The 24,296-nt window shown below is 41.9% G+C and overlaps 2 protein-coding genes across 6 annotated transcripts in view; both read left to right on the top strand.

Moving 5' to 3' along the window:
• The window catches only part of LOC129730604 (uncharacterized), a 583,914-nt gene that overhangs the window by 132,129 nt on the left and 427,489 nt on the right, over positions 1-24,296 (top strand). The gene's annotated exons all lie outside the window — the stretch shown is intronic.
• LOC129728352 (uncharacterized) overlaps positions 15,417-24,296 on the top strand; it is a 67,774-nt gene continuing 58,894 nt past the window's right edge. Inside the window, exons 1-2 of the mRNA XM_055686790.1 lie at positions 15,417-15,503; positions 17,869-17,940. Coding sequence (XP_055542765.1) covers positions 15,417-15,503; positions 17,869-17,940 — 159 coding nt within the window. The remainder of the gene's footprint in view (positions 15,504-17,868; positions 17,941-24,296) is intronic.

The following is a 24,296-nucleotide window of genomic DNA, read 5'->3' as shown; positions in this document are numbered from 1 at the left end:
AGTTGGCCGCGAAGTCTGTGTTTAATAAACAGAAGGGCGAGTTCCGTATCGGAATGTAGTACCAAGGCTTTCCTTTTTTGCTACCTACACTTCAGCCAAGCGAAACAAGAGTTGTGAATCACTCTAGTAAGAATACATAACTAGAAATACACCGCAGTGCACTGTATTAAGATAATGCATCAGAGCAGGCCTTTGGAAAAGGCTGCATATCCATGACAGCAAGTTTTCAACTGATTTGGCTGTCATTGCATTGCACAGCTCTCCCTGCTCCCCGTACATTCGGTACATAACCCGACAGTAACTGATGACAGCAGACACACGCAATGTTAAACGGGCTGTTATTTTTCATCTCTTTATGTCTGTTGGTTCTTCCAAGCTATTTCAAATGACAGCCTATTATCTTCAACATCCTTGGGCAGGAATCCGATCGTAATGTCAGGTTATTATGATTTACGACTGTAAGGCCGATGAAAGAATGAAAGAGAGATGGCGCGAAGTGCGTTTTTTCTTACGTGGGGAATAATATCAACAATGGAAACACATATGAAACGTTTTGCTTTGTATCCAATTCAGGCCTATGAAAAAGGAGAAACGAAAAGTGCGAGTCGATGACAGCCGTAGCCGATCAGGAGGCTGTCAACAGCGCAAGACAAGCAAACAGGACATCCTCAAAATTAGCAAACTAGAATATTATGTCCGAACGAACAAAATACATGCGCAAGAATGAGCTGTCGTGTGCAACACAAAACAGTTTCGTTGCCTTGTGTAAGCTGTAGCTGTATGTGTCTTTTTCCTAAGCCTGCATCAGAGCCTACTTCAGTTTTACCGTTGGAAAATGTGATGCGGAGTAAGGCCTGGATTTTTTTTCAGTTTCGAAATGTAAAGCAATTTCGACAAAAAACGCAATCTACTTTCCTATCCAGGTGCTCCCCTCATTTGACATATGCTCAAGACCGGATCCGATTCCTTGCAGTCAAGCTGTGCATATTGAAGCTCGCATTGAAAAATGTGAGAAGCGTATTGAACCTTGTGAGGATCACTACGACATCCACATTGAAACCTTTGAGAATTACTATGCCACTTAGAGTTGAGAAGATTTAAAAAAGGTAGAGACATTTAAAAAAAAGGCAGAGCCACTTACATACAGGTTAAGCCTCTTGCAAAATGTGACTAAAATACATTGGGAACAGAAAGTGAGGGATTTGTAGTCGCTGCGCTTTCAACTAATTTTTTTCGTATTTGAATATTCATTCATTGTTATTCTCATTCATGATAAGTTGGCAACTTGGATGTAGCTCAGATTGTAAAACGCTCGCTAAGTATAAGAAAGGTACGATGATCGATGCCTCGCTTCTCCAACCGATAACTAGTTTTTATCGAGTAAGCTAATACAATCAAATTATATTATGTATGGGGTAATCTTTACCCTTCGATGAAGACTAACTTCCTTTATTTGGCGTAACTTCATTAAGATATAGCCTGATGAACACAATTCCTCCAATCAACTCGGTTCCTAGCCGAGTTTCTCCAATCCCGCGGGCATCCAATACTTGCCAGGTCTAACTACCTTGCCGATGCGCTTCTCTTCGTCGTGTATCAACCGGATAGTTCACTCGAAATCATCACATCGTAGCCTCAATCAATCGGATCAGCTTCCCGGAAAAGCCGTTCCTATCCACGATCTTCCATAGCTCTTACTCAATTGTATCATATGCGACTTTAAAATTAATAGATGAATAGATGGCCCGTGGGTACCTTGTACTCATGGTACTTTTGGAGAATCTGCCGCTAAATGAAAATCTCATCCGTTGTTGTACAGATTCTTCTAAGAAGCCAGCTTGATTACTTCCCACGAATCTATCCACTAGTGGCGACAAAAGATGACTTGGAAAAACACTTTGTAGGCAGCATTCAAGATGGTGATCACACGATAGTTATCATAGTCCAGTTTGTCGCTTTTTCTTTAGATATGTCACATAACACCATCCTTCCACTCCTCCGGAGGCTGCTCGTTTTCTCAAATATAAACAATCAGTAGACGCAGACACTCAAGATGGAACCCCGTTTAGCATACAGACGTGAGGCATAATGGACGGTAGGCATACGGACGCGAAGCATGTGGACGCGAGGCTGAATGGACCCAAGGTCGAATGAACGCAAGGCCAAGTGGAAATGAGGCGGAATACGGTCGTCATCATCATCCCAGCTCTCTTAATAATATATATTTTGCATCAGAGTGTCCTGTGAAAAGCAATACACTCACGGCCTTTGGTCGACCCGCTGTTAGTGCGAATGCTGTCCTTACTCGCTAGCGCTCGTTTAGACTTAACTAAGGGAAAGAAACTCTGTTTGAGTATACCTGGGAAACTAGTAGATCAGTTGTTTGCGTGCGAGAGGCCGCTGCTTCCGACGGCGTGTCAGCAGCCGGCTCGGACTGCGGAAACCACGGCGGCTTAAGGTTTTTTCATTTAGGATTTGGCCGCATACAATTCCCGATTGCTTCATGAGTAAATAATGTAAAAAATTGGCAAAAATATGTTTCTGCAGGGTTTTTATTAAACTTCAAGGGAAAACTACAAGAATAATTAAAAACAATCCCTGTTGTAATGAATTCTCGAACTTTTTGTTGAATACCTTTCATGAATTTCTGCACAGTGGCAACATCAACCGTATCGGCTATTTTTTCCATCACTCCACCATATCAGATGATGTTTTGATTGATTTGCCATACTTCTTCAATTTACGATTGACTGTTTCCCAATATCTTTCGATAAGACGAAACTGTGGGTATTCTGGTGGAATAATTCTCTTTTTCGATAACATCAAATTCATTCTGCTTGTACCATTCCAATACATCCCGGGCGTAGTGGCAGCTAGCTGGATCGGGCCAGAACTTGATGGGGCTTCCTGTGACTGGATTAACGGCAAAACTATCTCCTGAAGACACTTCCCCTTGTAAACTTGCTCATTCGTAGTTGCTCTAGTGATGAAAACTTTTGTCTTCTTTCCACAGCTACAAATGGCCTGAACCTACCTTGAGCATTTCCCTTACGGTTAAAATACAATATCGCACGCTAGCCTGGAGGGCTAATAGCAGTCTCGAACAACTAAATTAGTTGAGAGAATTCGTTATCGATATTGTTTTTGGCACATTTTGCATGTTGTAGGATAAGTACAACGATACACCGTGCCCCAGTGCTGAGTCGAGAAAATTCCCAGCTCGAAAAGATCTTCGTCCTGATCGGGAATCGAACCCGACAGCATGACCGTGTGTGAGAGAGCTAGCCGATCGACATCGCTAACCACAGAGCCCTTGAAGCCCCAGTTCTAGCCCCCCACAGATCCTTGAAGCCCCAGTTCTAGCAGTTCAATCTGAAGTGACGCTACGTACATGCTGAAAATGAAACGACGAAACAAAAGGCACCGAGTGAAAAACGATTTTTTGTGCTCATTGAGAGGGAGAGCGAAACCAAACGAAGTTGATATAAAGTCTTGGTTGAAGACGAAGTTGAAATGCGTCATCGTCACTTGACGAGACACTCATGAAGATGAAGATTAAAAGGCCTGATACAGATTTGACGAACTGTACTATGTGCTGCATCAAACCTTTTCGCCTAATCACGAAGGGTGACCCCAGGATTATTTCGATATGCCCTGATGACCTTCGCTCTTAGTTTCCGGTCCAATGTTCCACTTCTACGTTTGGTTTGTTTAACGCGATCCACCGTCAAAGTGTCCCGGTGACGTTTGAGCACGGTATTCACAGTCGATTTCGGTAGTTTGGGAGCCTTGGCGATTATTCCTCCTGACCATGTTGGGTTTTCAACGTAGGTGTGCACAAATATTTCGTCTATCGCGTTCCATCTTGAATAACTTTTCAACGCGTGTACCAATCCTGACGAAATTTATACCACTAAGTAAACAAACCTTCCAGATCAAAAGGCTGTCATTAGTTTCTCGGTACAACAACTAGAGGCGCTGCAGTAAATAAAAAGAAATGGCCAAATACTAAGTTGAACAAACCTTAGTGCCGCCTCGATACCTTGCCCTAGATTATGCGTCTTCGCCCCATGATTTTAAAAAATATTATTCCCAACCTAAACTCTTTAGGAATATATTTACATTTGAGCTACATATGCAGAGTAAAAATATCTGAGTATAGTATATAATTCATTGAATGACGCTTTTTTTCAATCATCAAACATGCGACATATTTTTCAATAGACATTCTGATGCGAAATGGGTGTTACAAATCATACAATGCGATCATACAACATCGTATTCGGCCTCGCATCCATTCGGTCACATCTGTTCAACTGAAGAACCAAAAACGAGACAAAATCTCTTTATTTTAAGTATCGACATCTAGCGGTGGAGAGAACGCATTTTACACTCGAAATTTCATTACGCTTGTATTCCATTCATTCAACAAAAGGACTGTATGAGCTCTCGCCACTATTTCATCGAGAGAATCCTTTGTTCTCCCCGGTACTGGTATAGCGAGGGTGCCTTTTCATGTTAAACGTACAGTACCACCCGCATACGTGCAACGGTTTTTATGTAGATATATTTTTAATGAATTTCGTTGCCCAAGTTGAAAACTAAATATCTTGACTAACGACAATCATTTTTTTACATTGTACCTAATGTCATAAGCAGTGCTGGTACAGCGCGTCTGATATGCATTTCTAACAATGTTAGGTATAAGAAACGGTACGAGAAAAAAATATTGTCGTTGATCGAGAAATTCGGTTTCCAAGTCCAACGAAAATATTCAAGTAGATCAACTAACAGGTTAAAATAGTTGTAACAGTCGTGAGGTGTACGATCCAAGAAAATTTGTTGGACAATGTTTGAATGGTTGAAAGATTTGAGTTAAATTTGTTTTATTGACGTTGATTGTGAAATGTTACTGAATTTCCACTTTAAAGATCTCTTGAATGCGATCCTGTCTTTACTTGATTTTGATAGATTCAACTATTCAAGATCACCTTTTTGCCTAGTCATTAAAGCAAAAAAAATAGTTTTTTGGTGCATGTTCAAACTATTGGAGCGAACTGTTCGAACGATGCACTGTAAAATCAATGTAGGATGGAACAACAAAAAATGAATGCTAAAGCTTGAGCACCGATTTACTGCAGAGTTTTGTTCGAAGTTGCATATCTGTTCTGTGATTCGGTCTCGAGTCCGTTATGCTTTGTGGCAGTATGCCTCGCGTCGGTATACCTAGCATACTATGCCTAACATCCACATGCCTAGCATTCATATGCCTCGTGTCCTGTCCCCCTTGATAAATTCCTCTCCGACATCAGCTTTGTTGGTTAATTTGATGTTCTTCAGCCGCCTATCTTTCGGAGTGGCAGGTCTCCGTCCTCTCTGCTGCCCGCGATCAAGTCGTTTTAGCGGTAGTAACATAATATGTACAGTCCCTCTACAATTATGGGTCAGTCAACGTGTTGTCTGAATGTTCAAAAATGGATATATAATCGGAAAAGTTATCAACTACGAATGTTTTACTATCTATCTCTGTGTTCTGATATGTACTTTCGATCAACAATTTGTTTCACTGCAGTTGATGCGAGTAAATCAGTTGGGAAGAAAAACATCACTTACATGACAAAAGACACAATTATGGGTCACTTTTGGCATTCGAAATCATTTAGTTTATAAAATCGTCAAAATACATAACGTAAGTTATCTTACTGTTGTAAAAGCTTGATAATAAGTTATTTTATTCAGTCTTGATGCATTTTTTTTTTCCTCATCTATAGTTTATTTGACACGGCACAAATACAATTTAATGATTAACGGCGCCAATTATATCTGGTAGCTTACTTTCTAAAGTATCTTAATAACTAAAAGCAAATTTTTTATCCTCGCTGCCGACTACGAGCTGAAACTAAATCTAACTTAAGCTAGAATGTTTTGCATGAAAAGCACTGAATAGTTGTTTGATGGTTTTCCATCGCCATAGGTAAGCAGCATATTGAATATGTTCCGCTGCTGGGCCAAGATATTACGGACTGGCATATTGGGTTGTCTCCCTCGGGGCCTGAGAGTATCGTGCGGGTCTAGTTGCTGTTTCCGGATCCGGGGTCTTAACGTGTTCTTGTCGTTTGGTTGGATGTAGGCGGAAGGGAATAGGATTAAACTGGGGCGTGGATGGATTTCAGGAAAACGTATATAAGGGACATGTAGGATAGGTCACGGCTCGCCAAGACATCACGAACAGGAACAGCCGGCTGCCTACCTTCGGCCTGCAGGGAAGCTACTAATCTAGACCTGGCGTCACGGTGTACAGGGCATGACCAAAGGCACAGATACCACTCTCCCCGAGCCCAACACGACGGAGATGCGCGTCAAATCTATAGTGATTGGACATAAGCCGGGACATCACGCAAATGAAATCCCGACCTACATCCAACCCCTTGAACCACGGGTTCGTCGATACCTTGGGGATAATGGAATGTAACCACCTTCCCAGTACCCCCTTGGTCCAAGAATTTTGCCAACTGATGATCGTATTCTGACGTACAAATGCGAAAAATTCATTAAAGGCAATTGGTTTTTCATAAATATCACCGTTTGTTGCGCCCACCTTAGCCAAAAAGTCCGCTTTCTCATTACCCGGTATCGAGCAGTGAGAAGGGACCCACGCTAAGGTAATCTGAGTAGATTTTTCGGATAAAGCACTCAGATGTTCCCGTATTTTCCCCAGGAAATACGGAGAGTGCTTAACATCTTTCATCGATCGGAGAGCCTCAATGGAACTGAGACTGTCCGTAAAGATGAAATAATGGTCCGTGGGCATTTTTTCGATAATCCCTAGGGTGTAGTGAATTGCAGCTAATTCTGCGACGTAAACAGAATCAGGATTATCGAGCTTATGGGAGACGGTTAAATTGTTATTGAAGATACCGAAGCCAGTGGACCCATCAAGAAGTGATCCGTCAGTGTAGTACATATTGTCGCAGTTGATGTTTCGATATTTATTGGAAAAAATTTTGGGGATCTGCTGCACGCGTAAATGATCCGGGATTCCACGAGTTTCTTCTATCATGGATGTATCGAAAAACACAGTAGAATCAGAAGTATTTGATAAGTCGACACGATTTGGAATATTCGAAGAAGGGTTAATATTTTGGGACATGTGATTGAAATACAATGTCATAAAACGGGTTTGAGAATTAAGTTCGATTAACCTTTCAAAATTTTCAATCACGGGACGGTTCAAGACCTCACATTTGATAAGAATACGAGAAGACAGGCTCCAGAAGCGGTTTTTCAATGGTAGTACTCCAGCTAAGACCTCCAAACTCATCGTATGGGTCGACTGCATGCAACCTAAGGCGATACGCAAACAACGATATTGTATTCGCTCCAGTTTGATCAAATGTGTGTTTGCTGCGGAGCGGAAGCAGAAACACCCGTATTCAATAACAGACAATATCGTTGTTTGGTAAAGCCTTATAAGGTCTCCTGGGTGGGCTCCCCACCATTGTCCGGTTATTGTACGAAGAAAATTCACTCTTTGTTGACATTTTTTCATCAGATACCTCACGTGACAACCCCAGGTGCCTTTAGAGTCGAACCAGACACCAAGATATTTGTGTACCAAAACCTGAGAAATCGTTTTACCCATTAATTGTGTTTGAAGCTGAGCAGGTTCATGCTTCCTAGAAAAAACTACTATCTCAGTCTTCTCCGGAGAGAATTCGATACCTAGCTGTAAAGCCCAAGCAGACAAATTGTCCAAGGTATCTTGCAATGGTCCTTGCAAATCGGCAGCTTTGGCTCCTGTAACAGAGATTACACTGTCGTCTGCAAGTTGTCTTATCGTGCATGAGTTTGCCAGACATTCGTCGATGTCATTTACATAAAAGTTGTAAAGAAGGGGGCTTAAACATGAGCCCTGGGGAAGACCCATGTAGCTAATGCGAAAAGTTGCCAAATCGCCGTGCGTAAAATGCATGTGCTTTTCGGACAACAAATTGTGCAAAAAATTGTTCAAAATTGGAGAAAATCCTTGTCGGTGAAGTTTACCCGAAAGAATGTCAATAGAAACGGAATCAAAAGCCCCCTTAATGTCCAAGAACGCAGACGCCATTTGTTCTTTGCGAGCATACGCCAGCTGAATATCTGTTGAAAGCAACGCAAGACAATCATTCGTCCCTTTGGCACGGCGGAAGCCAAATTGAGTATCTGATAGTAGACCATTTGATTCGACCCAATGGTCTAAACGACGGAGTATCATTTTTTCCATCAATTTCCGGATACAGGATAGCATTGCAATCGGCCTATAAGAGTTGTGATCAGAAGCTGGTTTCCCTGGTTTTTGGATGGCGATCACCTTCACTTGCCTCCAATCCTGCGGTACAATATTTTGCTCCAGGAACTTATTGAACAAGTTCAACAAGCGCCTCTTGGCATTGCCGGGTAGATTCTTCAACAAGTTGAATTTGATTCTATCTAACCCAGGCGCGTTATTGTTACAGGACAGGAGGGCAACTGAAAATTCTGCCATCGTAAAAGGTGATTCAATCGCGTCGTGGCCCGGAGACGCATCGCGAACAATGTTTTGCTCAGGAACAGAGTCCGGACATACTTTCCTGGCAAAATCAAATATCCACCTACTTGAAGACTCCTCGCTTTCGTTGACCGTTACGCGATTCCGCATTCTTCGGGCTGTGTTCCAAAGAGTGCTCATTGATGTCTCCCTCGACGTCTCGTTTACGAACCGACGCCAATATCCGCGTTTCTTTGCCTTAGTCAAGCTTTTAAACTTGGTATCAAGCTCCGAATAACGTTTAAAGTCGTCGGCATCGTCTGTATCCCGGAAGGTCAGATACGCGTCGGATCTTTGCGTGTAGACATCGGAGCACTTTTGGTCCCACCACGGAGTGGGAGGCCGTTCTTTGACCGTTACGCCGGGATATTTCTTTGTTTGGGCTTGCAACGCGGCGTCGAGAATCAAGCCCGCGAGGAGGTTGTATTCTTCAAGTGGTGGATGATGTTGAATCGACTCGACCGCTTTTGAAATCATTTCCTCGTATAACTTCCAATCGACATTCCGTCATACGGAATGTCAATTGGTCGCATGCGAGTTGACCCGTTATTAATTGAAATAAGAATAGGCAATAGGCAATAATAGGCATCAAGGATTACCTTCCATGTGCAATCCAACCGTAGCGACGTCGAACATAAGGATAGATCCAAAGCGCTTGGGCGCGCTGGAGGTTTCGGGATACGTGTCATTTCACCGTTGTTTAAAATAGTCATGTCGAAGTCATCGCAAAGGTTATAGATTAAAGAGGAGCGGTTATCATTGTATGGGGAACCCCAAGCCACGCCATGAGAGTTGAAGTCTCCCAAAATCAAACGTGGCGAGGGAAGAAGTTCTATTAAATCAAAGAGCAGCCGTTGCCCAACCTGTGCGCTGGGAGGAATATATATTGAGGCAATACAAAGCTCTTTACCTTGTATTGTCATTTGACATGCGACAACTTCAATGCCTGGAATCGAGGGGAGGTTAATACGATAGAAAGAATAGCACTTTTTAATCCCTAAAAGTACTCCTCCATATGGGGTGTCTCGATCAATGCGAATAATATTAAAATCATGGAAGTTGAGATCAATATTTGAAGTAAGCCAAGTTTCACAAAGGGAAAATGCATCGCATTTGTTTTTATTTATCAAAACTTTAAACGAATCAATTTTTGGTAAAATACTTCTACAATTCCACTGTAAGACAGAGATAGAATTCTTCATATACGCAGTTGAATTAGGCATCGAAGGATACAATCGCTGCAAGGAGGGGCCATTGGGCAGTCAACTGCTTCAAAAATGATCTAACTGTTGGGAGGAATGCTGTAAGAAAAATTTTAATTGGATCGGGTACATTGAAATTTTTAAAAAATCCAGTCCACAATGTCAGAAAATTTCACTAATCCAGAGTTTGTTTCATCAACTGGATGTGCAAAAGGAACAACTGGGGTTTAAGATGTTCCTGGCAGTGCTGGGAACTCCTTCTGGGACTTTAAATTTGCAAGCCCAGGAGGAGTTTGCTTCGGTTTTTCCGCAGCACTGTTTGGTTTGTTCGTACTTTTCATTACACTTTGGAAAATCTTAGGACCTTTAAGGGGAAGTTTAGGAGAAGAAACATTTTTCCTCTTCCTAGACTCCCCAGGACTGGCATAAGATGTTCCCGCTGATGAATCATCAGAATCGGTTTCATCAGAGGGCAACAGATCAAAGGGGTTCGATGTTATGGTAGAAGTGGTCACGGTCTTCTTCAGCATCTCAGCGTAAGAACGCTTTGAACGCTCCTTAAGTGACCGCTTGATTTTATCTCTGCGCTGCATGTACACCGGGCATGTGGAGAGCTCATGCTGGTTTTCCCCACAGTGGATACATTTTTCAGCATTAACACTGCAAGAATCTTCCGCATGAGTCTCCCCACACTTGCTACATCGTGCCTTATTGCAGCAGTAGGCGGCTGTGTGGCCTAACTGCTTGCAATTGGTGCAATTCATAACACGGGGTACATACAATCGCACAGGCAGACGAACCCGGTCGATCGAGACGTGGCTAGGGAGTGCAGATCCGGCAAACGTAACGCGAAACGAGTCTGACGGAGTGTAAACTTTTTTACCGCCGACGAGAGACATGGACCGCAATTGCTTACAATCCAAAATCTTCGCCTGTGTTTCGGTATTTTTGAAGCAACCGGTTGCGCTTTTTAGGATACACTCGACAGACAGACTCGAATCGGTTATGACACCGTCGATCTCCACGTCTCGTGCGGGTATGTAGACGCGATACTCGCGTGTGAAGAGCTCAGAGCAAGCGATAGCATTGGCCTGTGCCAGATCACTGACCACGACACGGAGCTTGTTAGGTCGGACCTTGGAAATTTCGGTCACGGCCTTGTACCCCTTCGTCAGGTCTTTAGCAATTTGCAGTATGTTTAAACGCTTTGAATTCACTCCTGCCTTTGGACGAAAATAAACAGTATAGCTGCCCTGTTGAGATCCGTCCGGGTAAAGCCTGGGGCGAGGGGGGACTGGAGAATGAACAGGGGAGGGGGTAACAGAAGGGTCAGGGTCAGAGGGGTTCGGGGATGGTGGCACGGGAGGCGAGGGATCTATATCCATTGCGCTAAATGTAGCGCACTAGCGCACTAGCGCCGACTAGAACACGTACCTCTTTACTTCTTCCTTCCAGCAGTGGTTGTTCGATCGTTCGAAGCTGCACCCAAAGCAGCCAGCAGACCAGTACAGCAGCACCAATACAGCCACCAGCAGTGAGCCGGGTGTGAGATCACTCAGCACAGCGACACGGACTCGACTGTCAACTGATGGGCTTGGATTAAAAAGATCTATTCACGGTGCACAGATCAAAACTGCAGCTGGTATTTGCACCAATACAGCCAAAGTTGTGAGCCGGGTACAGAACGTATCGACACAACTCACAATCTAGTTGGCCTTTAACGCGAATAATACACTCTTTTGTTTGGCTATTCGTACACACGGACCGGATTGTAATAGAACGACCACTTTGCACGTCCGTTTCTGTCGAGTGTTCGACGCGGAATGAGTCTTGATGCATTATCATGTAAAAGTAATAAAATAGCCAAAATATGGACTGACCCACAATTGTGCACGGCAAAATGTAACATTATTATCATTTTTTATCACGGCTGTTCTATCAGCACTAAAATAAATTTGCCATGAAAACTGCACATCTGTTCATTTAAAGCATTTATATTCTGCAATTTTCTTGAACTGAAATTAAGGCGGTAAAGGTCTATTTTATCCAAAAAGTTTTGATCTCTGAGCGTGCTTTAACTGCAACATCAAAATCTTAAAGAACGAGCTTCAAACATCGCTTAGTGTGAAGTGTGCAGAAATCTATACTTTGCAGACTGGGGGATCATTAGATGAAATCGCAGATTCGCTGTCAGTTGATTTAAAATCAGAACATACACAGAGTTGCACCTAAGAACATTTTATGAACCCTTTTCCGTCAAAAGCCGTCAAGCCATACATATATTTTACTCGAGAAAACTTGGCCCGCTTTTGCTAACGCCGTTCACATTCGCACGGATAAGAACAAACCATCGTTTCCTTCTTCCTGACAAAGGAGTAAAGCCAGCAGCGATAGCAAATTAGGTTGTACAGAAAAACTGTTCGCCAGTCGCCAGTGCCGTGGGACGAGTAGGAGGAACCGATAAAGGAGAAGACACCCGAGTGGGGGTGCCAACCCGTACGAAACAGTTTCTTGCTGGCGCCAGCTGTACCCTATTCGGAATAATGTACTCTGGCGGAAACGTTCGGTATATCCTAAACCTGGAAGTGAAGATAAATATTCGATAGAGTGCATGAAAACGCTGCCACACTCAGCCGTGTATATGTGAGCCGTATATAATCAGATATACATACACACATACATCGGAACTGACCTCACCCATCTAAGAAAGGTGAACGATGAAAGTCGAAAGAAGCAAATAACTTTGAGAGTTGAACAAAAGTCCAAGCACGGTTATTTCGGCGAAAAGCACGGTTCTTTTTGCTCGACTTGCGCGATGTAGCATCCAATGCACACAGCAAACGGTGTATGCATTTCGCGCGGTGTAGGAAGCAGTTCCTGGATCTGCTGTACAGCGGTGAGTTTACCGAGCAGACTAATTAAGATGCAGATTCAATTGGCACAATTGTCATCATATGGGTACGTGGAAGATATCTCGAGGAGCTCGTACTGCATCCTACTGAACACGATTAAAATTTTATGCCGGGTCTCGGTAATATAAAACCGGGAACGGCACCACTAAATGCTCGAATTAAAAAAATGACAGCTGTCATATTTTTACGTGAATCTCGTTTCAACCTAGCTGAAATATCGGCACATAATATTAACGAGCTATCACTACCGAGTTTTCGGATATTTTGTGCCGAAGTTTCAGTTGAGTGAACCGAAATTTACGAAAAATGTGACAGCTGTCATTACTTTTCCAACCGAGTGGTGCCGTTTTCGGCAATAAATTGGATCGGCAAGAAATTTTAAGTGTAAAGGACAGGAATTAAGTCCGGGATGCTGCAAAAGTCATAACTTAAAGAACTGCTAAAATATGTTATATTTATAGAACAAAAACCATTTGAAGGAAAAAATATTTGTTTTGTATTTAGTTACTATTGTGCTATTGCCAGTCTTGTCAGGGATATTAGAACAATTAAAAAAATACTACAAGTATACAGCCCAAGGGTTGTATGAAATGGTGACGTAGGACTAAACACTGTAACTACTGTAATTACAGATAGAATTAATTCGTTTGTTTAGTGATTTACGTATTTTAAATCTCAGCGACCCCTTAATTTTTTCAGAAATACGTTCAACAACGCTCGAAAGAACTTTATTTACACTTGGTGATATTGTGTCTGTAATGTTTATTTGGTGTGCAAACAACATTTAACAATTACAACGAAGTTAAAGTTTTGCTTCACAAGTTTGTTTCATTTGCCAACATTCACGAATTACGAAGACAGCTAATATAAGTACCTATATTATATTATTGTAAAGTTAAAAATAAAAAAATATCATCTAACAATGTTGAAATGTAAAAAAAGATTCTGAATATATCTTAGTAAATGGACAAATAATTCACAAGCACTCGCCGGCTCTTACTCTTCTATAAATTAGTATTTTTAGGAACTTACTCGTTCGTTATTATGTCGGTCACGATTATTTAGTGAATATCAAATATAAAATTCAATAAAAATATAATAACCTATAACCGTTGCAAAAATGTTCAATTCTTGTTGAGTAATCTATGGCTTTTATGGTAACCATATTCATGAGATAAACTTTCAATCACCATCATTAGCAGCATTGCAGTTTTGATTGCACGCGAATAGAAGTCGTGCCCGTTGCAATGATAAACGACGAGAAACTAGCTGCGTTCTGCTCCACATATGCTCTACCTACGGTACTGTTACTTTTACTTGCATGTTTTCTTTCAAGACATCAGTTTTCAATACACTCTAACAGCAGGTTTAGAAATTGTTCAAGAAAAAGGGTTGTTTCAAACTTTTCGAAAAACCTTTACCTTCGAGACATCAAATTAGTCTAGGTTCATGGAAGCAAACATAAATTGACCTATTGGGACGGGGAGACTCTGTCAATTTTATTTTGGATATTGATACAGAGAATATCACAGAGAATAGTTGGCGTCTATTAATGTCGTCTGTGCTAGGAATGCTCGCATGTGATTGGTTCATTGTTCGCGTAAATTTGTTTTTGATACTTTTTATCGATTTTTACCGCTTTGCAATGAAAAAATAATGATAACTATCGTAATACAAAATTTTTCAACATTTTATTTATCCATCAACATATTGGTTGTTGTTCTCCATCATGTGGTTATGCTGTTATTATCAAATTTTACAGAATGCATACCAGAATAGAAAACAAAGACGTAGTCTCACGTCAAAAAAAAAAAAAAACAACCGGGAAATACTTTATCAAACACTACTATCGTTCTATATAATCGAATTCAAAGTAAATCAATAGATTCAAATTTCAAAATTTGTGCTCTAAGTTGTTATGATTCCGATTTATGTTCTTCAATTCTAACGAAATTTTAATTAGATATGTTTGAAGGCATGAAGCATGAACGAGTAAAACAAATTCAATTAGTTTATATAATCCCACAGTTTTGTGGCTGGCACAATATGGAACAAACGATGAAAACTAATTGCTCTGCATTTGACTTCCATTTCTTCATCAATTAGCTTTCCGTTGATTGCACAGCAGTTCCACCCATTCAACGATATCACACTATCTGATAGCACGATTTATTTGCTGATTCTTCTCCTGGTTTCGCTTTTTTCCCATTCCCAGCCATCAATTAACGTGCTTTATTAACTTCTCAATCAACGTCAGAACTTATTTAACATTGAATACACATGATCCCAAACTTCGACCAGATGGAAACCAGTTTAGGTAAGAATCCCTATTATCTACATACTGATGGGATACGCTGATAAACTTCTGTTACCCGAACGCGATAGTTTTCCTCATTCTCCGCTTTGAGTACACTTGATTTTCAATTAATTCTGCCTCACACCATGCGCTAACACACATCACCTCTGGATGGTGTACGACGATCACGACACGGCTTGCAACAACGCAAGTGACTTCCGCCACTTTCGGGCATATCGAGTTACCACCCCAGCAACCACCCATATATCCTGCATGTGCGTGATCTAATCACACACTCGCTAGGGGAATGATTTGATTTGGTCACTGTGAGTACGGCTTATTGGAATTAAAGTTTAATTTCCAGCATTCGTCTTTTGACGTCCAACTAGTTTAAAATAGTTTCACGCAAAGTGCAGCTTTCTGATAGCATTTTAATAGAAATGAGGCTGTCGGCGTTGAACAAAAGCTCCACTCCGACGTTCGTTGGTGCCAGTAGATTGTTCAATTATTCAATCGTTGGCAGTTACGTGAGTGTAAATTCAACACCACAAGGCATCCATCGTCAAACCTATTACCGACTTTCGTGTGACTGATGTCTGATATCCGGTTACGGTCACGTTATACCGGGAGCCACATGTGAGATTGAGGGTTCAGATGTTATTGAATTATCGGAGGCTTCATCGTCCTGCCTGTATGTGTTGCTGGTACACTGCTGACGTCGATTCGCCAACACGTGTGTGGCATTCACCGTCGCAATGGTGAGACAAACGAGTGAAGAATGAATCAAGAGGTCAACAAATTGTGTTCTCGGGATCACCTTCTATCGCCTGGAGGAAATTGATTTCTTTTTCTATCAGAATCCACCGTAATTGTATTATTGCCCTTCAGGCAAGTATTTGCTGGATTGCTGCACTTGCCTTATAGGTCTCTCAAATGTATATTGTTATACAATGGCTTTTGACATTTCTAGAATGGGATGGAAAAGCTAAACAAAGGACGGATATACTTGTCTGAAGAAGTGGATTCAATACTCTTAAATGGATTCACAAGTCTCAAAGTACCCTTAGAACCACATTAAAAGTAATATTATATGGTTCAAAAGGACATTTGCCGAAGATTTCATAATTTATTCTTCGGTCATCGTGCACAAAAAAAATTCAATAATAATTCATAAGGTATTAGATCCATATTTCGATCAATTCATCCTAAGTATGTTGTAGGAGTAAAATAAAACAAGAAACAGCGAATATTTCAACAGTTACAACATAACTAGAATAAGCAAATGATAAAATTAGTATAATATTGAACCTCGTCTACAATATTAATCATTAGTCAGCCATCAAATAAAAAAAAATGAATGAATGCTAAACGATTTAGTAAAATTAGACACTTTCGAAACTTGCGATATTACTTCGTTCAAATATACTAAACAACTTGAATTTGATATTATAATATATATTTTTTGAGGAGTATCTTTGTAGGTAATCAATAGGTTCGTCAATTTTTTTAGATCTATTGTGATATTGCCCATGTGTTTTCTGTACTCCGCACTTCATATTATTGGCAATGTCACTATTGAAATAAAAACAACAATCAATTGCAGTAAGAATGAAGGAAATCGGTTAAAAACTGACTGAGTTTTGAATATTTGAAAGTGGACAGTTTTCATGACGCTCTCGATGTTTACGGATTTTTCAATGTGTACCCCTATCTCAGAATGTTACAGTAAGACGTAATTCTACGTAAAAAAATAATCAGTATTGAATGATTTGGAGACCCACAAATTGAGATTCTATTTTCACTTTCACATAACTTTCACGTTTGAAGGATTTAGAATCTGATAACAACGAGCATTGTTACCTTGTGGGACTGTCGAGAAAAGAAGACTTCGAATGAACTGGAGATTTAATAGACATAGACAGTATCGTAAATTTCCTGTCGTATTCTAATATTAAATACAATTCGTTGCAATACCCTTGGCCTATCATCTAGTTGCAGTCATTCCCAAGCAATGAAATTGTTTCCCATAACATAGCAGTGCATTAAGCCAAGCCGGAAATAAAGTTCTCTAAATTAAACGAAATTTCAAGCTGTAATTGCGATATATTTTAGTGGTATCATGCATATGCACCCGAGTCATCGTTATTAAATTTCCCCATGTGAATGGTCCATCTGGTTAAATACAGTTCCAACTGTTTCATTAGCGCTAACATCTCAGCCCCATTAGGCTCTGCTGGCTGGGAGTTGCAGCCTAGGCTATAAGCTCAGGATTTATTCGCACCATTCGCATCAGCGCCCAAACAACGAGTGCTCTGCTGGCACAACATTTCACCCATCACAAACTTGCGAAAACAGGAGAAATGGCGGATTTTCTAACATCCTTTCGCGCGAAGCTAATGATGATTACCTTCATCGGGTGTCCAAAATCATCTGTACATGGCTGATGGCGCTGTACTTCTGCGAACAACGCTCCAGTGCCCACGCGGCCACGCCGTAACAAAATGCGGTATTCGCCATTCCAATTCCAGTGAATGAAGGCAAAATCGCGGCCGTTGTTTTGTATACCTTCGTGTGAGTGAGGGAGACAGTAAAGCTGCCACTCAACGTCGCCATCGCCACAACAGCAACAGCGGCGGCGGCGGCGGCAGGGAACACAGCTGTTATTGGCGCTGCTGCCTGGCGCAATTTTCAGCCACGAAATATACACTGCTGCCAGGTCTAACGAAACGGAACTCGACGCAACGCCAGACATCCATTCGAGCAGTGGCAATGGTTTGTAATCATGAACTACGTTGCATGTCGAGAAGCCAGCCACTGTCATGCTACATCAGTTTGGACATTACGGTAGGTTGTACCCGTCCAGTTATGTCTCGTGCTAAATTTTAATTGCAGGATTTCTGCGGAAACAGCAACCAGCAACAGCGACCGTTCGAGTTTCCTTGTGCTGGCAACGAATTTGAACAGGTTAGGTATATGGTGAAATTACTCGCCACAACAAAAAATGTAGTCTGCTATTTGACTGGAATTTTAAACTGCGTTGTAGCAAATGCTGGAAGTTTCATAGACCGTTTCGAGACTTTGTATTCGTAGTTTAGTTTTATTTTGGCTCTTTACATACTAATTCAAAAAGAGAGATCCAAGTACCGGTTTCCAGGTATGTACTACCGTGTATGCGTGTACGACGGAAATTACCAAGCTAGCAAATTAATATTAAAAGGTAGACTTTAATTCACCTCTATCTGTAGAAAATTATTTTGAGAATGCTGCTCACGGATGACGTTAAGTTTTTTTCATGATTTGCTGAAATTGAGGAAGTGGTCAATGAAATAATTGGTTTGGTTTCATTTACGGCCAATAGTACACACGGCAAGCTCCATGAAGCGAGTGAAGTGTAGTAGTGGATTTCAATCATGCTGTTACTGTTCGAAAATGTTAGCGCTCCGGTACAAAAATCACCACTAGGACATGCCAACCATCAAAAGTTTGTTTATATATTTTCCTTACAAATCACAAAAGCTGCCGAAATCTTCTTGTAGAGCACCATTGCACAGATACAAATAAATCGCCGCTAGACCTAACCGGTGACAACAATAGAACTAAAATGACTTTCTCAATCGCCTCCAAATCAAATTTTCCCGACACTCAGAATCTTAGAATTCTGTAAAATCACATGATCTACTTGTTTTACTCCACTTTTACGACGACAGACGACGCCCGCTGCCTAGTCAAGAATACGTCTCCGCATCGCTCGATCTTGAAATAGCCTTCTCCAATCGCTCCTAACACGCGCCGATTGGGCGTCCTCATTCACAACACGAATCCAACGAGTACTGGGTCTACCGAGGACCTCTGACGGATTCTCTGCTGAATATCACATTCGCTAGTCGCTCCTCCAACATTCATGCCAAGTAGCCAGCCTACTGTAGCCTGTCGTATTTTATTATCTTCGTGTTGGTATTCTTGGTACACTTGTTGGCGCCTGCGTCAAACCTCATTCTTTAGTTTTTCGTCATGTTTTTAACTCAGGATCCTACACTCGACGAACTACCACAATGTCTACCAGCCAGCATGTACTTTGTTTTGGCAGGATTGATGATGAGTTCAACTCTCGCTGCTTCGCTTGCCTCTTCCACTGCTCTGCGATTAATACCGACGATCATTATCAAAGGAACATATGAGATTTCGCGATAATATTACCGCTTCGTTGCACGCCAACTATCCGTACTATACTTTCCAAAGTAATATTAAATTATAGATCCGAGACCCCATCACCTTGCTCCAGAACATCCCATGTCATGATCGAGTCCGAAATTACGCTTGCTATCCTGACGCATAATGAATCTAGGATGGCACGAATCAGCTTAACCAGTTTTGTTGGGAAACCGTGTTCAAGCATGATCTGCCATAGCTCTTTGCGCGTTACTGAATCGCATGCCACTTTGAAGTCTATAAATCGATGATGAGTCTGCAAGTTTACATAAATCGCCCTTCACGGTGCGGTTTCTCACTGATACTCTCCAACGAAAGCTTCTTGCAACGGCCTCAGTCTATGAAACAGGATGTAAGATAGAATTTTCTATGCTGAATTGAGGAGTGTGACTCTTCTTATAAACTGGGTAATTGAGTCCGTCCAACCAGTCCGCTGGTAGTTTGTCTTCGACCTAAACTTTTAGCATGAATCGATGGATTGCACGCAATAGCTGCTCACTCCTGACTTTGAAAAATTTGCCTGGGAGACCGTTCTTTCTAACGGATTTGTGTTGATTAGCTCTTTACGAGCTTCTCTAACCTCATCAAGCTCCAGTGTTCAAGTCTCCAGCCAGCTTCCCAAACCGCACATCAACCTTCCGACTGTAAGTACTCAGCAGCAACTCCTTTAGCTGACAATATCTGGATAACTCAACTTGTATTCGTTGGCCTGCCAGCTAAAGGTCACCTTTGGGCCTCGAATGCACCGCATATTGATGATATATGTGGAATGCCGATCGTTAATCAGAATATAGTCAATCTGAGAGGAGGTTTTTTTGCAAGGGCCCGGACAAATCTGCTGACTGACTCCTGAGGAGAGAGCTTAGGGGGTGAGGTTGAATTTAACCGAACACACTTAAGCTTCTCAAATCTAGAAACGACGGTTAAGAATTACGTCGGGAAGCTCTCTTCATGCACCCTCTTTACTCTCATACCTCATACCCAAGTAACACACAAAACATGTTAGAAAATAAGTAACAACGAAAGTAGTCATATAAGTGTACTACAAGCGCAATTGAAAACGTGTGTTATTATATTGTGTTTGAAGTTGTTTTTCATCAGTTTTTTCTGATTTTGGAGATGTTTTTAATAACATGAGTTCAAGAATGACAATCACTATCACTTGGTCTTTTCATAAGACATTACACAATCTAATAACAACACTACGTACCTGTAAAATGCTTTTCCATAGTACAGTAGTCGTAGCATTTAACACCTAACTTAAAATTACTTGATCAAATTATTATTCAAATTATATGCACGATTTCTATATTTATTCGGAGCGGTTTTGACGCGCCACCAAAAGATAAACAAAACCCTTGCAGTGTAACCAATATCACTTCAGACTTTTGTTATTGTATATCTAACAACGTTTTCTAGTTTTGTTAGATTTTATTTCCAGATAACGTTGAAACTATGCGAAAACAATTTTAATATTCAAGCGAAAGAAACAACTCTTTTTGAATGGTTGAATATTATTTCTTGTCATCATTTTATAATCAATTAAAACTGCCACTGAAAAAATAAATTGCCGATCTAGTTGCACTGCGCAGACATAACACATTTGCGCATGCGCTGGTTAACAGTTGTCATAGCAACAGATTTGCGCATTGCCGTATTAGTGCTCGAGATGTATTTTGCCACTTAATTTTATCAAGTTGGCTTGCTTTCATGCAGTTATCGGTACTTGTTCTACTAGCCTTCATGTTTTGCGCTTTTCTGGTGATATTGATGTCATGGAATAGGTAACGTCAACTATTCAATACCAACGTGTGTTACTTGGGTAGTAACTACCTGGAGACATGCAGTTAGCTATCACTAGCGCATTGATGGTTGACCCGCCACACACGTTGTTGCTCCAGTACTATACATATGTGAGGCGGCTGTACAAACCACACTCCAACTAAGTTGTTCGGAGTAGTGCCTGGCCCGTTCACTACCATCATGTCACACTTCGCACGCACGAAACGAGGGCACACGAAAAAGATATGCTCAGCCGTCTTTTTCACATCCATGCGTCCCGACCTGTGTAGATACTACCTAATGCAACCTAAGGGGTCGTTCCTAAACCACGTGGTCATAAACAGGGGGGTGGGGGGGTTTGTGAAAAGACCACGAAAGACCACGCACGGGGCTGGGGGGGGGGGGGTCAACGAAATGACCACGTGGTCTTTTTTTCCTGACTTATAATTTATTGTTGCCTCCAAGTCAAGAATGAAGTTTTTGCATTTTAGAAAGATAGAATGTACTGAAAGTTTAATAATAGAAATTTAAAAATTTTTAGCGAGTTTTTGGCGCTTGACAAATGAAAAGACCACGTGGTTAAAGTCGTAAGGGGGGGGGGGGGGTTAACCAAAACACCGCGGAAGTCCACGAGGGGGTACGGGGGGTATAAAAAGTGATCAAAATATGACCACGTGGCTTAGGAACGGCCCCTAAGCTTAGCAGGATCTGTGTGATATGGAAGTTCACCTCTCCATGACGCCTCCCGACCTATCTGGATACCTCCAGACCCTTTGAGCAGAATGGCACTAAATTATCTATGATCGAATATCGACCATTTTCGATTTGAATAAAACTTTGCACACGTATTTGGCTTAGCAAACTGAGCATTTTTCACAGATGGAGACATTTTTCAGACCAATTAGTTGTTTTCTAAAAGGGCGTATACGTTTTAGGTAAGGTTTTACTCAAAGCATTGTAGCGCATTTAGCGTGGACCTACCTTTCCTGAATTCACCAAACTGTTGAGGATAATCCTCTTAAGCACATTCTGTGCCGAACACGCATCAGTATCGGACGTGTGATCTGTGATCGCTCCGATAGAATATAAAACAAAAGACGTGTGAACAAGTGTTGGCATTGTTTGCCTGGTCGAGTGAAATAAATCCGGGTTCAAGGTCGCGCCTTTGTGCAACTGTTTCGCATCCTGGCTACCAGCTGGTGCGTAAGCCGATTTGGCTGCTGGCTGAATTGTGCTACAGCAGTAGACGAGACACAAAAGAGGAAAAAGAAGAAGCCATCAGTTGACAGTGAGTTGTATCGCTGTGTGGAGTGATCTCACACCTGGCTCGCTGCTGGTGGCTGTTTGGTGCTGCAGGCTGTAACGGCTGCAACTTCGAACGATCGGACAACCAACCTTACTGGAAGGGAGAAGTAAAAAGGTACGTGCTCTTGTCGGCGCTAGTGCGCTAGACTTAGCGGGATGGATGTAGATCCCTCGCCTCCCGCGCCATCATCCCCGAACCCCTCTGACCCTGACCCTTCTGTTACCCCCTCCCCTGTTCATTCTTCAGTCCCCCCTCGCCCCAGCCTTTACCCAGACGGAGCCCAGGGCAGCTATACTGTCTATTTTCGTCCAAAGGCGGGACCGAAATCGAAACAGTTGAACCTCTTGCAGATTTCTAAAGACCTGACGAAGGAGTACAAGGGCGTGACCAAAATTTCCAAGGTCCGGCCTAACAAGCTCCGTTTCGTGGTCAGTAACCTGAAAGAGGCCAACGATATAGCTTGCTCTGAGCTCTTTACACGCGAGTATCGCGTTTACATACCCGCACGAGACGTGGAGATCGACGGTGTCATAACCGATTCGAGTCTGTCTGTCGAGTGTATATTGAAAAGTGCCAAAGGGTGCTTTAAGAACGAAACCTGTCCCGATGTAAAGGTGCTCGACTGCAAGCAATTGCGGTCAGCATCGATCATCGGTGGCAAAACAGTATACACCCCGTCAGACTCGTTTCGAGTTACGTTCGCCGGGTCAGCGCTACCAAGCCACCTCTCGATCCACCGGGTTCGTCTCCCTGTGCGATTATATGTGCCTCGCGTCATGAACTGCCTGAATTGTAAGCAGTTAGGCCACACCGGCGCCTACTGCTGCAATAAGGCACGTTGTGGCAAGTGTGGGGAGAATCATGCGGATGATTCCTGCAGTAAAAATGCTGAAAAATGCATTCACTGTGGGGAGAGTCAGCATGAGCTCTCGACATGTGCGGTGTACATGCAGCGCAGGGATAAAATAAAGAAGTCTCTCAAAGAGCGTTCGAAGCGTTCTTACGCTGAGATGCTGAAGAAGACCGTTACCACTTCTCCCATTACATCAAACCCTTATGATCTGTTGTCCTCTGATGAAACCGATTCTGACGATTCACCAGCGGGAACATCTTACGCCAATCCTGGGGAGTCTAGAAAAAGGAAAAATATTTCCTCTCCTAAACTTCCCAGAAAAGATCCTAAGATTTCTCAAAGTGAAATGAAAGTTACAAGCAAACCAAACAGTGCTGCGGAAAAACCGAAGCAAACTCCTCCTGGGCTTGCAAATTTAAAGTCCCAGAAGGAATTCCCAGCACTGCCAGGAACATCTAAAACCCCAGTTGTTCCTTTTGCACATCCAGTTGATGAAACAAACTCTGGATTAGTGAAATTTTCTGACATTGTGGACTGGATTTTTGAAACTTTCAATGTACCCGATCCAATTAAAATTTTTCTTACAGCATTTCTCCCAACAGTTAGATCATTTTTGAAGCAGTTGACTGCCCAATGGCCCCTCCTTGCAGCGATTGTATCCTTCGATGCCTAATTCAACTGCGTATATGAAGGATTCTATCTCTGTCTTACAGTGGAAATGTAGATGTATTTTACCAAAAATTGATTCGTTTAAAGTTTTGATAAATAAAAACAAATGCGATGCATTTTCCCTTTGTGAAACTTGGCTTACTTCAAATATTGATCTAAACTTCCATGATTTTAATATTATTCGCCTTGATCGAGACACCCCATATGGAGGAGTACTTTTAGGGATTAAAAAGTGCTATTCTTTCTAGCGTATTAACCTCCCCTCGATTCCAGGCATCGAAGTTGTCGCATGTCAAATGACAATACAAGGTAAAGAGCTTTGTATTGCCTCAATATGTATTCCTCCCAGAGCACAGGTTGGGCAACGGCTGCTCTTCGATTTAATAGAACTTCTTCCCTCGTCACGTTTGATTTTGGGAGACTTCAACTCTCATGGCGTGGCTTGGGGTTCCCCTTACAATGATAACCGCTCCTCTTTAATCTATAACCTTTGCGATGACT

This window comes from Wyeomyia smithii, chromosome 3 (assembly GCF_029784165.1).
Source record: "Wyeomyia smithii strain HCP4-BCI-WySm-NY-G18 chromosome 3, ASM2978416v1, whole genome shotgun sequence".
In the NCBI taxonomy this organism is placed as follows: domain Eukaryota; kingdom Metazoa; phylum Arthropoda; class Insecta; order Diptera; family Culicidae; genus Wyeomyia; species Wyeomyia smithii.
The sequence above is the reverse complement of the archived record's forward strand: the minus strand, read 5'-3'. Positions and strand labels throughout refer to the sequence as shown.